The sequence below is a fragment of the Acanthopagrus latus genome, chromosome 7 (assembly GCF_904848185.1).
Source record: "Acanthopagrus latus isolate v.2019 chromosome 7, fAcaLat1.1, whole genome shotgun sequence".
NCBI classification, from domain to species: domain Eukaryota; kingdom Metazoa; phylum Chordata; class Actinopteri; order Spariformes; family Sparidae; genus Acanthopagrus; species Acanthopagrus latus.
The window spans coordinates 9,011,589-9,030,166 of record NC_051045.1 but is presented as its reverse complement, the minus strand read 5'-3'; the positions used below and the strand labels follow the sequence as shown (position 1 = coordinate 9,030,166).

General features: G+C 42.5%; 1 protein-coding gene across 1 annotated transcript in view; it reads right to left on the bottom strand.

Moving 5' to 3' along the window:
- Nucleotides 1-18,578, bottom strand: part of plxnd1 (plexin D1) — a 68,484-nt gene that overhangs the window by 28,623 nt on the left and 21,283 nt on the right. The window contains exons 8-15 of the mRNA XM_037103585.1: nt 15,965-16,064; nt 14,440-14,538; nt 12,805-12,894; nt 12,433-12,541; nt 11,286-11,443; nt 7,655-7,800; nt 1,946-2,051; nt 386-525 (exon numbers count right to left, since the gene is read on the bottom strand). Of these exons, the coding sequence (XP_036959480.1) occupies nt 386-525; nt 1,946-2,051; nt 7,655-7,800; nt 11,286-11,443; nt 12,433-12,541; nt 12,805-12,894; nt 14,440-14,538; nt 15,965-16,064 (948 nt within the window). The remainder of the gene's footprint in view (nt 1-385; nt 526-1,945; nt 2,052-7,654; nt 7,801-11,285; nt 11,444-12,432; nt 12,542-12,804; nt 12,895-14,439; nt 14,539-15,964; nt 16,065-18,578) is intronic.

Sequence of the window (18,578 nt, the reverse complement as noted above, 5' to 3'; positions counted from 1 at the left end):
TTCTCATGGAGTCTTGTCACTTACGAACTGCTCTGACAGACTTGAGACTTGCCAAGAAAACAATTCAAAACTGGAATGGTGCTCAGTAGAGTGCATACCTCTGTCAAGTCCCAACAGTCCCCTTTTGTACTCACTCCGATACAAGCCACATAAATACTCCTGATTGTAAAAGCATTTTGGTGAGTGAAAATGGTGAAATACATCCTATTGCGCAATGGTCAAGAAAGTGAGATAAAGACTCTGGGCTGAGAACAACCCTCTACTAAAGTCTCATGGAGATCCGTTAATTACTTTTTGTGTAATCCTGCTGACAGTCCAATCAGCAAACAGAAAATGGGTGAAAACCTTCAGAACCACCTTGGTGGTAATATTAATAAATACTCACTCTGTGATTCTACACTCCTCTGTGTTGTTGACCATGACTCTGACCTCAGAGCCAATGTCCAGGTGCTCCCCCTGAATGGAAACTCTGGTTCCTCCGGCACGAGAGCCTTTCCTCGGCTCCATGGACAGCAGCTTTGGGATCTGAATGCAGACGAGAGATAGATCACATGACTAAGAGGACAACAAATTTATCACCAGACATCTGACAGCCTCTGTCACTGGAAAAGACAAGCTTACTCAAACTGTGTGTTGTACTCTTTGACACCAAATAAAATCTTTCACCATCCTTTGAGGTTCGAAGATCTTGTCTTTACAGAGTGGCTGAGACAGCTGCTGACTCTAACATTAAATTAGTGAAGAAAACTGTGAAGACAGCCCATGCTGAAGTATGTTAAAGTGCTGCTGAATCCAACAGGCCTTTGGGCCCCAAACTTGCAGGGCAGCTATACTGCGGGTGAAAGGCATATACATGTTCGTGCATACACATGAAAAACTGCATGCATACACAGTCATATATGGACATACAAACACGCGCATGCACGCACACACACACACACACACACACACACACACACACACACACACACACACACACAAAGGCTCCCCGGGCGAAGATGAATCTCCCTGTCCAGCTCTGCAGCTATCAGCATTCCTGCTCTTTCCGAACTTTCTATCCCCGCCATGAACCTCGCCTCCAGGGAAACCTCTTATCCTCACTGACAGGATTCACTTCCTTAGTGTGCACGGATGGAGGAGACCTATTGTGCATTTGTATGTCAGAGTGGGTGTAAGGAGGCAGATGTTTCCGTCTAGAGGTCCGAGGAAGGAGATGCAGTGGAGGCACATATCCTGTCTCCAAAACTGTTTTCCCTTTCTTACCCGCAACACCCTGTAGTAAAAAAAACCCTCTCACTCACACTGAGCATCTCTGAAGTTGGATAAGGAAGCCCGAGAGGGGTTCCCACAACAGCACAGCGTAATGTTTGTTGTTCTGGATTTCCTTCATCCTCAAGTATCAAGAAAAGGCTTCGAGATCAGGGTGATTTTTGCTGTGGGATGACTCACAGGCAGAGCTGCTCTTTGGAGCCGCTTAAATGATAGAGCGTTCCAGCATTGAATTATGAACAACTCTTTGTCCACAAACAAAGACAAACAAAGGGCTTAACATGGGTATTTCCACAGGCTGAATGCTCTAAATCCAATGGGAGACTGTGTGGGTCGAGGTCCATTAACACAATGCTGGCTAGTTCGACCCGACCAGTGATGAATTCAGAGCAAAGGGACATTCCAACAATTGCCATATTTGTTTTTGCTGGCGGCGAGTGCAGTATGACAATGGTGCTTGGTTGCAGCTCAGATGCATGTTTGAAGATTCCCACACACTCGCATTCCTCAGAATCATAAAACGCATCTGTTAACACTCAACTGACACACTTGGGAAGGCTTTCCCAGCGGGGAAAGGGGAACAAGAGAGCGTAGAAGAAGAAGAATGCAGAAGGGAGAGACAGATAGAATAGAAAGCAAAGATCAGGGAAAGGGTAAATGTCTGGTGGATACTCACTAAGTATGAGAAGCTCTCCTTTGACGTCCCCGTCCCACTCTGATCCACATCCACTTGGACAATATCTGTCCTGTCATGTGCAGACTGTCCAGTGATACACACCAGTCTGGGGAAGAAAAAATAAATAAATAAATGGAGTGACCTCCTTGTTTGATTGTCAAAAGTCCATAATCACAGATCAGTTAATAAATTACAAGGATAATAGATAAGAACACAATAATACATCTTTTAATTTTAATTTAATCAACTAATTCTAAAAGAGAGGGAACCAATATGAAGACGAAGAATGAGATCTTGATCATTGTGGCCTACACAAAGACCCGTAATTAATGTTGGAGAATGGTGGTTATGAACTAATTCATCAAACCCTAATGCATTTACATATGGAATCCAATAAAGCCTTGAGATATCAGATATCAGGAGATGTAAAGTTCAAAGCTCCTCAGACCAGATGTGTCTTACCACAGAGGAGATTAAGGGGCTGCTGAGGCCTGTTCGCTTGCCTCCTGGCTGTGATTAAGCCCTGTGTCATCAGTGCACCCTCTACAGGGACGTCTCATATTAATGACACGGTGGTGTAGCAAGGCACAGGGATCTACTGTTCGGGGGGCCTTGCTGGGATGAATGGACTGGAGGGGGGGAGCAACCTTTATCACCTCACATGATCCCCCCCTCCAGCCTGACACCCTGTCGGTTTATTTAGTCAGGTGCCTGGTGCTACAGTGGTTATAAATTCTCAGTTGGTGATCAGGTGATTGACAGGAGGAGTTGAGGGAAATTTACATAAGCGGAGGAGCTGTGTTTTATGTAGGAGGACCTGGCAGGACACTCGCTAAGATGAGGCTGGGCTGGACAGATTTGGGTCCGTCTGGGGTTAGGCTGACCACAGAGAAAAGCTGTATCCGAGTGTGTTTTTATAAAACTCAAACAAAGTCTCCAAGTCTGAGACACTGCCAGATTTTCTTTTATATGCCTGAATAGCTATTAAGAATATTCCAAACTAACCTGCAGGACCGGCCATCTGTTGAAAACAGACTCTATATTTCTGCTCATTAATTACAGGAGCATCAGGTAAAGAATGCCACTACACTCAAATTACATGCCTGTCAGTAAAGTGCCACGAGGGCAGAGCACACCTGTGTTTGAAGCAAAAAGCATCATCTCACATGCTCCTATTTAGGGGAAGAAAGAGAAAACAAATAGAACAAATAAAATGAAACATGAGTATTCACAGCTTGCAGCCAGGGGGAAATAAGAGGAACTAGAGCCTGAATCTGTCTGAATCTGTGGGGTTGCTTCAGGCTTTAGTGGATTCAGGCTGAGAATCAAGCTGTTATCAGAATGATACACAGCATCGTATGATCTGCTATCGAACCATAATGTTAAGGATTATACTGTGGAAAAAATACAAACGTAAACTGAATACTTCCTGAGGAGTGCAGACAAACCCAAGAATGCAGCCTTTGGCATTTAAATACTACACACTGAAGGACGAGGTTTGTGCAGGGTTCAGTTTTTTGAATACTTCATAGAGTGTCATTTAGTACCTGCTCATGATCATATCGCGTAAATATGAGAGTATGATATAAAAACAGCAGGGGCAAATGCAGCCCAGTTGTCAGAATAAAACGCTGGCAGACAACATTCCTGCAAACAACTGATGCGATCACATTTGCACAGGGGCTACGTAACATACTGACATGTCTACAATACATGTGATATCACGTTTACATGGTTGTGAACCACACTTGTAAGTGTGACACTACTGGATATTTTTATGGAGGGTTAACATGGGACAATTTCCAGCTGTGTTTGTGGTGACAAAACCACATGTTTTATGCCAATACATGATTTTTCGCAAACCCTGACCAATTGTTTTTTTGCACACAAACCTAACTGCAACACTAGTGCATCACTGTCATAAACACAACATTAAAAACTGAACATATATGTGGTTTGCAGAAATGTAAACTGCCAACATTTATCCTTGGTTTTGGGTTGCGTTATGGCCTGAGGCAATTATTTTCCATATTCATTTACTGTATCAAACTCAAAATACTGACAAAGGTCCTTCACATGTCCAAGCTGACACCTTAAGAGGTCTTGTATTGCTCCAAAAGCAAAAGATATCCACTTTACAAAAATATAAAATAGAGAAAGGCAGATAATCATCATTTTAGAGATGCTAGAACCAGACAAATAATTTTTGCTTAAATAAACTTACACAATAAATTATCAAATAGATCAAAATAAAACATTATGCCAAGGACCACCCACATGAGCAGACTGATTTAAGTTGATGCTGATGAAAACCATCAGTAGTATTGTAACCCTGCTGGTTATTTGCTGCAGACAAACTCGTGGGCTTTTTTGTTTGCTTCTTTGGTGTGCTTTGGTTTCTACAGTGGCCTTGAAGATAGAAAACAATATGACATTTCAGAAAACAAGAAATAATGTGCTGTCTGAGATGTTATGTTTTGACACTCAGGGCCAATCCAGTGTCGCAACAATCAGACTTTTAGTTAAGAGGTGTTTTTTGACAAATAAAAAGATTATTGGAGACAAAATTAAAGACTTTTTAAAAGATTAAAGGGCTTTTTTTTTTTCTTTTTAGGGAAACTTAATTCAATGCTTCTAAAGATCTCTGCAGAACCCCGTGTGTGTGAGCTGAGTATGATGTTGATGCAGTCTGATCCCAGTCAAAGGACGTAGTGCAGACAGAGCACAGACTGACCCTCTGCTCCACATTCCAGCACCTCCCCACTGTGGTGTTATTATAGGTTTCAGAGGGTGATATTTTGACTACTTCTGAAGATGTCTCTGTTCATTTCCCTTGAGTGGATGATGAGGATCATCAACAATCAAGTCAGCGCGTGTTCGGCTAAATAGACGGGGCGGAGGCCTCTCAAGGCTTGTATTAAAATGACAGAGAGGGCAGAATGGAGGGCCTGAGCCAAAAGCCAGAGAAGTGCTTCAGTAAATGAGGTGTGCCTGGACTGACTGTGCCATTAATTAAAATGTTGACACCGAGTGAGTGGATTGGAGTCTCTCTCTAGTGGCTGCACATTTTCCTTTTGGCATGCAGATGTGAACTTTGACCTCTCGGCACACGAGCAGACACCTGTCTCAACAGCCCTGGTAAATGAGGTCACATGTGCAGGTGTGTGTGTGTGTGTGTGTGTGCGTGTAGGGCACTTTCTCTAAGAGACAGACAGATTTGCGTGAATTATTTTGAGCACATCCTCAAGCAGCTTTACAGTGGTGGTATTAGTAGGTTCAGATTTTGTTTTTTTATTTAAAATAAAGTTTATTACTAAGTCCGATTAAATGTTTAGATTGAATGTTTACATTGGGAAGGTGAGATATTGAAATATGCGTGTGTGTGTTTGTGCATGTGTTTGTGTGTGCAAGTCAAATGTGCTGACACTGTCAGATGCTCTGACGTGTTATGATTTGTCAGTGCCACTTCCAGCAACGAGGCTATGCTTTGCTGTCATAACAACCAGCCTGGGGAGCCAATGAGGATGACGACACAAGATGAGAACACCCCAGAGTGAAATGTGATTCGATGTTTTCGACATGTGCGGTTTTACGGGGTATGTGTCAGGCAGCTGGAGTGACAGGTAAGACCCGCAGGTCACCCTCGAACTGGTCTTAACACAATGATTAGCTTCAGTGGAGCAAGACCAGATAAACACTTCCATTCAGGGAACATTACAGATACTGAATGGAAGTTTGGATATAAGCGTAGAGTTACTGACTTCCACTGAGCTCTGTTATGCCTGTGTCAAAGCGGGGTCCTGCTGTCTCCATGGTGACAGTGTGATGGTCCCTGAGCTACGCATGCATGGCGTTGGAGTCATTTAAAATGAGAAGTGTGCTGCATAATAATATTTGTGAAAATAAGCTTCATGAATACATGAAAACTAAACCATGCAAGGATGGTTGTTGCTCTAATTTCAAGTCTGGTGGGTATGTACAATGCAGATTCTACGGATTACTACTCTGCTCATTTGTGCTTTTCTTTACTCAAAAGTTTTTCATTGATAACTAAAAAAGTATCACAGGCTCACATGAGCTACTATTATTGTCCTCTTTTACCTTCCTTCTACTTTCTAGTAGTGGTGCACGGAATGTAACCTTTCAAAAGAGCCTAAACCATGTCTGTACTCCAAATGGTTCAACAACAGATTTGAATTTACTTTAAGCCAGGCAGGGATTGGCGTTTTGGGATAATCCTACATAAACTCCCAGGAGTGGTACAGCAGTGCAGCATATTCTATAAAATCAAATTGCAGTGTCACCGTCTGGTGAGATTCACGTACAGTTTCTCTAGAGAGTAAACTTTTCAAGAGCTCTGATTTCAGCTTTGTGACAATACATTTCCCACCTAATCCAATGGTTTTTAAAGAGTTTATTTAGCTCAAGAAGTAGGAGAGTTTTCCGGGCCCATGAAGAAACAGTTAATCCTTCAGTTTATGGAACGTTTTCACATTCAGAATCAACACATCTGGAGACAAATAGTTACAGGAAACATTTTACTCTGAAAAATAACTATTAACCAAAGGTATCAGATAAATGTGGTTGAGTAAAAAGTAGAGTATTTGTCTAAACAGTAAAATATAACATTGCATAGTAAGTTTAAAGTAAACTACATATTCAAGGTACTTGTAGTTTACAAGTACCTTGAATTCTTACTTGATTAAATGTACTAAGCTACCACTGACTGTAATTAACTGGTCGGATCCGTAACATACATTTTGGAAATCTTTCTTACCATGATTATAATATAACATATCTCACAATTTCATATTCTCAGAGTTAGAGGAAGACGTCGCTGATGTACATTTCATGTAATTCAAGAGCTGACAGTTCCTGTGGCACAGGTGGCATCAGGTGTGTTATGCTAGTCACGGCTAATGTAGCCTTAAGAGGATAGCTTCAGCTGAGAACAGAGGCAGGCTACAGGGGTCTGGTAATTTCACTTCTTTCTATGTCCATGCTGCCGGATTTTATTTATTTTTCAAATAACCGTCACTGCCTCAAGCAACATCACTCAAGGAAACAAAACTTGTAAACAGACTTTGATGTGTAAAGTCAGTGGTGTTTCCCTTCAAAATATATTGAGACACCTGTATTACAGGTATTCAAGATTTCTGCCATTTTCAGATGAATTGCACCACTTAGTTTCTCATACTTTTCACTGCAGATAAGAGGAGTGACAGCTGGCATCTTCCATTCATTAAATATAATAAATCGAGCGGCTCTCTCAATGTACTGTCTGGATTTCATTTTCACAGGTTCAGGGTCTGGTCTCACACCGTCTGGCTGAAATGTGCATGTCAGGATTTCTTTATAACTGTGATAAAATCTCTCAATCACTTGTTCAAATTGTCTCTATTTTGGTCTGTTAAACCTGAGCAATCACCTGCCTGAAAGCATGTCAGGTTACCATGACAATGGGTAATTGTTAGCTATCATCCCACCAGTCCAAGCGTTTGCAGCGTAACTGCATATTTTAGCTGGGTTTTGAATATGAATGCTGTATAGGACATGATGTTATTTCCTCCATCTTGTCATTTCGACAATGCATATGATGTAAAATGTAATTAAAGAAGTACAAAGCGATGGAAATAAAAAAGAAAGTCCCTGCATGCTGCTATGCAAACACTTCTGTGACTTAATTCAACCATATTTCATAGTACTTACTCTTCAGAGACAGTGTAGCGCTCATGCATGAGAGTGCATGGCACATCTCCAATAGAGACCTTCACGGCTGCAGCCCTCCGGCCCAGGTTCTTGCCCTGAACTGTCAGCAGGGTGCCTCCCTCCACGGGACCCCTCAGAGGGAAGATCTGACAAAGACAGAATGAAGTAATGAACAGAGAGAAACAAAAGCCTTTGAAAACCCTGTAATAAGCACAATAAATTATAGCACATAAGTAGATTACCTCCCTTAAAATGTTCCACTAATGACGGATGATAATGAACATGACAGCGAATTAAGAGAATGGAGATGCTTCGCGTGATGTTGACATGGAGTGTGGCACGCCGAGAGATAAGGACAAGTGGGCTTGTGTAAGTGTTCTTCTGCTGAAGACTGAGGTCTAATAGAATAGACACACGGTTTAGGTATACACACACACAAAGCAGACTCTTAACTGTGCCAGTCTGAGACTCTTCAGCCCCTAATCCTCTACAGCACATGCAAATAAAGAGCAGGCTAAGAGCCCCCTTCACATCCCACAAGAGACAGACAGAGTGAGAGAGAGAAAGAGAGGCTGGAGAGCGCAGCAGAAAGGTGGATGAGTGGGGAGGCAATTTAGGGAACTGAGTGTCGAGAGGAGAGTGAATGCTGATGGTGGTGGTGAGAGAGCAAAGCCTCAACAGGGGAATTAATGCACAGCGCACATTCCCTTTCATCTGTTTTCCTGCGTCTGCTCTGTCAAATTCCTCAGTCCCATTTCTGCTGTTGTTCAGAGGCTCACATGCATCATTTCAGCTCTTTCCTTTGGTCTCTAAACTTTCTACTCACCAGCAAAGAAAGAAGAGGACAGTCACCTCTCCAATCACCACGGTAACACACATGCTTTACAGATAGTGTCTCCGACAGCCAGACAGAAGCAATCTACCATCATCTCGCCACTGTAGCGTAGCTAGCCTGGCAGTGCGCAGCATGCTTTTCTGAATGACCCCCCCGGCTGAGCCGAGGTCAGCATGACCCTTCTGCTGTGTTATTAGCCTGGCTCCGGCTCTATCAGAGACTGAGCTTAAGAATGAAAACAGCACTTCTGTTTGGTCTAGGTGAGAGGGTGAGGTTTGGCTTTGCATTTGGATAATTTGAAACCCGCAAGAGTGACAGCGCAGAAAAATAAACCATATATTTCCCAGCTAAAAATGGGGAGAGGCAGTTAAGTAAAGAAGGAGTGTATTACTTTTAATATCGTGTGAAAACAAACCAAGCTTAGAGTATATCTGTGAGATCTACACCACAGGAAATGATGCTAATGTTTCTGTGGTTACATTGAGCATCTACATATTCAGTGTGACCACTTTACACCACATACATCTATATATACTTCCTCGTCACATATCCAAATTCTTTCATACACATGTAACGCACAAACACCACATAAATGAGCAGGTACACACCCGCTCTGCTGAGCCGAGCGGTAGGCAGAGTTATTTATTATCACTATGCGTCTTATGGCACCAAGTGTGTCTCTGTGGTGCCGTTGAGCATTGACATCAACATCAGCTGGCATGCTGTTCATTTACACCTCTTACAAGTCTGTGAGTCTTGATTTACAGCACAAACTCTGCCAGGCCTCCAGGGAGATCACGCGGAGTGAATGTGTGTCTGCAAAAAAAAAAAAAAAAACCCTCCACAAGGAATCTTGGAGCTATTAAACACTTTTGAGGACTAAATTATTCCACACGCTTGTATTCAAATCAAATATATTCTGCGCTTATTATTGCACATGAGCATAACATAAGCGGCCTGCACCAGCTGCACTACCTGACTTACAAAATCCATATGTCCGTCTTTGTTATGTTCTTGTTCTGAATAGATCGCTTCGAGGCCAGAGCTTTCATCTTCCTCTCCTCACTCCAGTTCTTCTGCATCACGCTAATCAGGGAGGACATGAGGACAAAAACAGGAAAAGGCTTCTCACTATACTGTACCCTTCTCCACCCTCTCTCTGTCCAAATAGCTCTCCATCCTCTCTACCCTAACCATTTATGTCTCACCCAGATCCTTCTGTTCTCTTTCTCTTTTCATGTCGTGGATAAACTATGTTTGGCAGTTCCTGTTTTGGACGCCAAAGTACTTCTAATCAATGCTTTTTTTTTTAAAACAGCGAACTAGCCCACACATAACATGAGAATAAAGGACCTGCAGAGATAATAAATGTCTCTATTGTCTTTCCATGACTGCATTGAATTGAGAGCATTTTTCACAATTAGTTGTTGTGTGGCAAAGTTTAGAGACTAATGAAATCCTCCTTCATATTATTGATATTGCGGCGCTAGTATATTGGGAGAGAGATTGCATGTGACAAAGCAGAGCGTGAAAAAACACATTTCATTATCTTAGCTGTACACACACTCACCATACAGCTATAAAACAAAGAGCTGCTGCTGTGTGTGTGAATGTTTAGGGAGAGCTGATCTTTTCCTCCGTATAAGCCGAAGTACTCGGGCTCAAAACCCCTGTGGATTCTCTGGGAAAACATGGCTGCCAAAGCATTGCATCACCCACCCCACAGAGCCACAGCCCCATGTATCCTTTCTGCAACCCGCTCCTCTCCTGAGAAAGCCAGTGGGAGTGTGTATGTGTGTGAGAAAGAGAGAGAGAGTACTGCAACAATGGTCTACCCACGCATAAGGCATCTCAGCCCAACTAACTTCAGTCACGTAAGAAGTCCACACAAGTTAGACTCTCGCAGAGCATCCTGTTAGTCACAGTATGCTGACAGCTACAAAGAATGAGGAATAATCGTGAATGCTTCAATATGGCCTATTTGTGTGACATTCTGCGGGCAACACTCACACAGTGTGTATGTGAGAGACGGAGTGAGTGTGTGTGTGTGTCAGTCTGCTTTGTTCTGCTTGCTTATTCTCCTGGGCAGACCAGGTTTTATCTACAGGAAGTTCAGGCCGACTGGGTCTCATGTGAGCCGTGCTTCCCATGACCGCCTACCGTGGCCATTCTGATATAACGTTCAGCAGGGGCAGAGAAAGACTGGAAGACAGCTCTAAACACATTCCCATTCCAGTTGGACAAACAAATGAATATGATCATGCAAATGAGCTCCGTAAAGGCCCTGCCGGTAACCGCGATGACCGTTTCAACGTGACCACAGTCAGATCCTGTGTAAGATAAACAGTCTTAATTCTTTTGTGGTCTTGCTCATATTATGGTCTGAAATCCCTTATGGTTCTTGTTTGCTTTCTTTGAGTTCCTGTGGTTTTCTTCACAAAGAGCCCCACACATATATCCATCCACACAGCTGACACACATACTGTAGTTACACAGGGCAGAAGGTGTTCCCATGCCCTCCTGAGTGATTGCAGATCGACTCCGCTGTGTCCCCTGAGGGCTGTGGCTAAGTAAGCGTTATTACGGAGTGTACTGCTTTAATGAGACTCTATTCAAACGCTCCCCCAGCAGCTGACTCTGGACAGACAGGGCATGGGGCCGCTGCACCATGTGAGTGACCCCATGATTCACCATTTTATGGCCTGAAAATAGAGCCTGGAGGCTGCGGAGAGTGTAGGAGGATGACTGCAAATCATTTGTAGCCTGAATTCATGCATGTTTAACCTGTGAGCTTACCTTGTCGATCTCAGGAGCTGGACACTGATCAATGATTGGCTGGCAGTCATCCCTTGGTTTGCAGCTGTTTTCACACCAGCCACAGAGGTGGCCTTGATCCTCACGGCCCCAGCACTGGGAACAGTCCAAACTACCCACTTTACAGTTGTACACTTCCACTAGAGAGACAGACAGAGAGCCAGTTATTATTGTAACACAGCATAACTGAACTGTGTTTGCCTTGTCTGGTTAACTTAAGGTACTCCAGGCTCTTAAATTTCTTTTATAGCTCATGTGAACCATATGGGCGGCATGCTTTAAATAAACAGCTAAAGCATATGCAGGATGATACATTCATGGCTATAAAAATAAATCAGGAAAAAAGAGAGCTAGTGGAGTGCAGGAGAACAAAGCCAGCAGAGGAACAGATGATTCTGTTCATGTTCAAATGTGCCACCCAGTGAGAAGTCCCATTTGTATCACTGCATGTGCATCTGTGCATGCATTTGTGTGCATATTACAGTGTGTGCGTGGCTGCACACGTGTGATAAAGTGTGCGTCTTTTTTAAATGTGATGACTCTGCATGTTGCAAAGCGACCGTGATGTCCGTTAACAGTGCAGAGTGGTTGGCGGCGGCCCAGGGCTGTTGTTCAGATGGTAGACACATGGACTGCAAACAGCACATCTGGGACCGGGATAGGCAAGGATTGGCTTGTAGCAGCACTATAGATGACATGCCAAGCTCAACGACATGGACGCCAATTCTCATCAACTCACTGTTGTCATGGAGCTCAAATTGTATTTGCAACAATAAATGCGGACATGGCTTGTGAGAGACAATGACAACACCTTAAAATTGCAGCTCTCTATGTTCTATCGTCATTATATGTAATTAGACAGTAGCAGAATGTAATATTATTTTAAATTACTAGTTGTTGGCAAATTATGTGTTGTAATACAGGAACTACTATTATTGCAAGTGAAAGGCGGTCCAACACTGTTTGTCCCTGAAAGATTTCTTTATTTTTCTCTTCAGGTTCATCATCATCAGAAAACAATCTTGCACAGATGATATGCATTCTGGGAGCAAAGGTGCCAGCTAAGTAAGATTTCTTATTGTTTTTGTTCTGAGTGTCTAATTACACTGTAAATACAGGAGAGTCTTACCTCTCATGGGCTCAGGGCTGTCGACAAAAATATCCCCCCTATGTCTGCTTGAGTGTCCTCTCCTCCTCAGGTTGAGGTGGTAAATCTGACTCCTCTGGTTAGTGGACAGCTACATGGACATAGGGGAGAACAATAAAACAAGCTGAGCATCAGCTCCCCCTCGCTTGAGATAATAATGGGTTCTTGGTCAAGTTATAAACAAGGGTTTACAATAATTGCAATAAAAACAACTTACCAACTAGGCTTAAACCCAACAATAATGAGCTCACTGAACCAGTAAATGCAGAGTAACTGCAGAAGAGCTTAACTTATCTTTAGTTTTTTGGAAACAGACTTACAAGTTATTTCTGGTATGTCATTGTCTGCACTTACTGTTACTTCACTGCACTTAACAGTCGAGCTGCTCAGCCATGCGGCCTTATATCGCTGATCTGTCCCGAAGTCACACTCCAGCTCCTCCCCCTGTTGCGACAAGCACTTATTTCAAAACAATATGTGGTACTTCAGCAATAACAAGCAAGCAAACTGTGATATTATGTTGTTCTCGGTATGAGATAATCACCACTTTAGTTCCCAAAATGAGAAAATTGGGGAAAGTTTCCACTAAAGAGCGCTCTCTCAAACATGTCTGGTAACAATTGACAACTCTGAGAAAGAACCAAGAAACTGAAAAAAGCCACAATAATTGTTGCTGCCAGGAAAAGATGCAATCCATTCAAAATTCATATTCATAAACATCTGGTCTCCCACACCTCGGCAAGTCATCTGGGAGCCAGAGTAATGAATATGAATTCATTCTTCATAAAATCTGAGCCCTGAGTTTAAATGAGCCAAGAAATGGGAAGGTAAGTCCACAAAGAAGCTAAGGTGGCTAAGAACAGGAAAGGATAAGTGCTTAAAGTGGAAGATATCATTTGTCTGTGAATACAGCCAGCTGATAATTGGACTATTTCTGGGCCATTTCCCTTTGCTTCTTGACACCGGAGAAGCTTGATTTCTTGATATTTGGCAGCTTATTTTTCCCAGAAAAATCTCCCTGGACATTATGTTCAGTCTGAAAGATACTACTAGATACTGGAGGACAAACTTGTTTTGGTTTGACAGTTTATCACAGATAAGTCTAAACAATCTATTTTCAGTTTGCCAGAAGAAAAGTGTGGGAACCAAAAATCACCACAAGTTCCAGAGGGGTCTGAGCGGTGGCGACGTGCAAACGTAAGTGACACCACACTTCCTGCTATATTGACTTGCTGACAAGATGAAGACGTTATTCAAACAACTTCAGTTTGCATAAACTTTTTGTAATGATGACTAGTATGAAAAAGCCAACCACCTCCAGGCTTCCCTGAGGAAGTTTGTGTGTCTGTGTGTGTGTGTGTGTGTGTGTGTGTGTGTGACTCAATGTCTGTCACCATAGCAACACACCAGGAGAGAGCTCAAAAGGCCAGCCAGGGTTAGGCGTATGACTGACCACGCCTGGCAACTAGTAAGCATTGGAATTTTTAGAGGATCCTGGTCGTGTCCTTATCAGTGATGCAGAATCAGTGCCTGACTGGCTCCGTGTGGATTAAGGATGAGAATAGGAGTTTAAAAAAACTGATCTGGAAGGACAGGCCGAATTTAAAATGAACGTGAGTGTAAATAAAGCTCCTGCCGCGTCTGCTGCCTCAGACCGACTGCACAATGTACACTGTCACATTGCTGACGATGGCACAACTCAGCTAGTCACAGTTAGACACCAGATGCACGGCGGGCCCAGACAGCTGAGCTGCGAGCAACATAAGCACAAAGATACTCGCTCATACTTCATTTTCATATTCGAGATCACCCAAACTCAGGTTTTGCGAATTCATTGACCCAAATCACAGCACACAAAATATCCATCTGTGTTTAACTCAGCTTGAAGCAAACACACCATATGCTTCTGTTTTATTCCAATCATTTTCACAACATGCATTTTGGACAAGGTCCAAGTCCAGCTCCATGGCCGGAGGATGTGTGCCGTACCTCCTGGATGTTGCTGAGGGATAACGTGAAGTCCTGAGCCATTCCTGATGGTGATGGAGGAACCTCTGAGGCAACCAGACTGGGACAGGAAGCTGCATTCTGTGGCGAGGACGGGTGTAGGGTCAGGAAGTGACATATATAAGTCAGAGTTAGAGAAAACAATGGCTCCCCTGCACACATCCGCACAACCCAAAATACCTGTCCTGTTTATCTGGAGGAGGAGGAAATGAGAGGGTAATGTCTCGCTCTGAGGGAAACAACAATAGCTTCAAATAGAGAGACGATGAGGGATTAGAAAAACAGACCCACCGGACATTGTGATGGACTCAGCAGAACAGGAAACAAAACCAACTCCCCATTTCTGTATGACCTACATTACCACATTTTAACAAGAACGCAAATTTACATAACCAAAAGTGACTAAAAAAGAAGAAACCTCTTGTGTCTTAATATGTTTATATTTGCGTATCTTGGGATCTGAGCGCAGGATGCCTGGCTAGGATTTATGGTTATGCTTAGAAAAATGCAATGATGTCCTTATTACTTCAGTTGTTTAACACAAACACCTTTTTCACTTTTCAGGGGGTCTTGTGATAGAAAGGCACACATTAAACACAAAATTACGCACTATGACTCTAGACCAGAGGGCTGTGAGTCACATCCTCTCCACTCCGACTGGGATCAGTGCTGTGAGTGGTCAGACCCCTCTGCACCCTCAGGGTCAGAGTCTACTGGCAGGATGCCTCCCCACTCAGGTCATGGGACCTGGCGTGGCAATAAAACACCAGAGGGGACAGGAGTAATATGATGGCTAAAATTAGTCTTGATGCTGTCAGGATAATGCACAAAGGACGGTTGTGTCGGGGAAGCTGTAAAACGGTTTCAATGAGGCTACTTTAGTTTTGGATAATTTTCCCAGTTTCCCAGTTTTTTGACACAGTCGTGCCAAGACTTCTATTTAGTTTGGTTGCTTTTTAGAGATGTCTACAGTCTCATGGGGTTTTTACATTGCCAAACATACCTACATCTACATAATCCATTTGTATAGTCACCTACTAAAAATTAAGCCAGATATCTGGAAATGTACGCGTAGGTTCATCTCTTTGCTGGCAACAAGCAGTCCTGACATTTAGGACTAATTTCCTATAAAAATAGGGACACAGTGAATCTACTTTTCCACATGCTGGGCAATCAAACTTCACTGCCAAAAAGAGAACCTTAGAGGAGGTCTGAGGAGCTTTAAAATGGTACATTACCCTGTAAGGAGCCAGTAAACCAGAACCTCATGAGATTTTACAGCAGGTTTCAACATTTCTACACACTGTAGTTGAGACACTTGAAATGTCACACTGAATTACCACATGATTGCTCTTGACTAACCCCGTCTGGACTCAGACCATTACAGCACACAGGAGTTGTTGGACAGAAGAGTCTGGATTATGTCTGAGGCTCTGACTAGTAGGATCTTAATGTTATGAGATCCTCCAGGCGGCGATTGGATTAAAAAAAAAGGAGAATTACTCACCTCTAGCAGGGTGTGCACTGATTCATCTTTATTGGAGACACATAGGTGGTTCTCTTGATCCCAGTAACACTTCCACCTGGTGCTCAGGCAGCTCACACATCTGTTATAGATGGAAACACACACACGGTAAGTGTTCAGCAACAAGGATCATGGTTAGCGAAATCTGCAATGTTTTCTCCCACAGATCTGTTGACATGCTATAAAAACAGTCTTTTCACAAACGGAGCATGTGAAACACTCTGATTCATTGATTCAGTGTAACATGAATTGAGAGGCCGAAATGATTACACGCATCAAAGTTAAGCTTTAATAAATGGAAGTAATGATTAGTCACAGTAGCAGACACATTTATTCCACAGTCAGGAGGTCAAACTGGGTCAAATCTGCTGAAATTAAACAAAAAAGCCTTTTCTATAAACACTCACACTGGTAAATGATGGTGTGCGAGAGTGTTGTCTCATGTTGCCTCTATCTTTGAGAGTGCCATTTTGAGTTTGTACACCAACTAACATATTGGTAAGTAGAGTTCATCAGCAGCTTCAAACGCCCACACACAGACCGCTTTTTTTGTAGTAAACATGACTTTGTTTTTGTGGGCGGAGGCAAAACAATTCCCTGAACAAGTTAGTGAGCACTAGCTAGCAAGATGTGTTTCACAATGGCTAAAGGAATATACAAGTCTCTCTGAATATGTACAGGCACTCACTCTCTGGGATTGTGAGTGTTACTTGTAAAAGTTAATTAATAATCCCAGAATTGCCAACCAACCCACACACACTCACTCAATGGATGGACAATCTAATAACCTAAATAAGGGTGTGTAAATCTTTAGATGCCTATGACTATGTCCTTAATAGTCATTTACAGGAACTGAAATACATAATAATAAGATTTAACAAATGAGTTTTGTGTTGTGTCAAGTTCTGCCTAGCTAGCAGCAGGGACAGAGCACAACCATGTATCAGGCTTCGATTACTGTACATAGAACAAAGAGCTACATCTTGACAGTGATCCCTAGCTAGCCTAGATATCATATTTTAAAGTGGTTGTCAACCCAATTTCAATTTGGAGCCATTAGTGCTTCTGGCATCCAGTCACATCCAACAGGATGACATTTTTTGGTATGTTATGTAGCCTACCACTCTGGGATGACTCGCATCATCCTCCCTCCCAGTTTATTCTTTGTGCTGCCTCAAGCTAACCCTGTGACCTAATCATGACGTCAGCACGAACAGTCTATACAGTCTGAAGACACTTTGAAACAGTCATGGGGATTGATTGACATGTCCGACAGTTTGTAAAGTGACGAGTCTCTGGCGAGTAATTAGCTCCTCAGGGGGATGTCTGATGGCTAGAATGTGCTCTTATTGACAAAGAATAAGTCTGGTGATAGTCTGTATTTTTTTTTCATCAAATCCAACGAACAGCCCAAACCAACAATTACCAGAAATATTTTATGTGTATCCAAAGCTAGATATATCTGATTCCTCTGCAACTGAGCTCAACTGATGTTTAAAACCTATTAAATACATATAAAAGAGTCACACTGTTACACTGGGTGACACGTTGCTTCATTGGGCACTTTTGATTATTATTCACTTATAATACACCAAATCTGCAGATGAAAATAACCCCCAGTAAATGCAATCTTTACTCCTCTTTGAATAACATTTGTCACAAAGCTGTTAAAGGAAATTAAAAAAAAAAAATTAAACCACATACGTGACCAGATTTAAAAGACTCACTTCCAGTAGAAATGAATTGGCAGAGAATCACAGACAGTGTAGGGACTGACTAACAGATTGTTAGTTTAAGTCTTTTTAAGGGATTTGTTGACAGGCATAAAAATAAAAAATAAAATTATCTCACTCATTTAACTCATTTTCATGCTTCTTACTATTGTGCATGGATGGATGAATCACAGGCACAGTAACAGGCACATAGGTGAATAAAATAATAATCAGAGTAGAAAATATCTAAACACAATAAGTGAATAAAAAATACTGAATTCACTTGAAAAATACTGAATTTTCTCAGGACTGGGTGGGTCTAGCTCATTAACATGTTAACTTCGATAGGCAACTCAATACATAGATGTTTTTGATGTAACACCAATACTGTTGCTAATTCCCACTCTGTTGATAATGCTGGCTTTTTTAAACATTATAAACTAAAACGGGCCATATCTTACAAACTGCCCCTCGAAAACGAGGCTATGAGTTAAGTTTAGACATGTAGTTGTGAAGACTAAGGGCTGTGTTTGGTGATAATGATTGTACTGTATTGATTCTTCCTGTGAATGGAGTGCGTGTGTGTGTGTGTGTGTGTGTGTGTGTGTGTGTGTGTGTGTGTGTGTGTGTGTGTGTGTGTGTCTTACAGATAAACTGCCTTAAGTGGAACACCTCCAATGTATGTGTGAGAGTCGAGTGTGTGTCACTGTATCGCCTCCGGGAAGAGACAGATGTCCCACACTAGGAATGATAGTGCCTCCAGTGATAGCAGCACTCTGAGGGGGTCTTTAGACTGGGGGGGGCGGGGGGTGGATGTAAGGGGATGCAGAAACCTAATCGAAATGTGTGTGTGTGTGTGTGTGTGTGTGTGTGTGTCTTGTGAT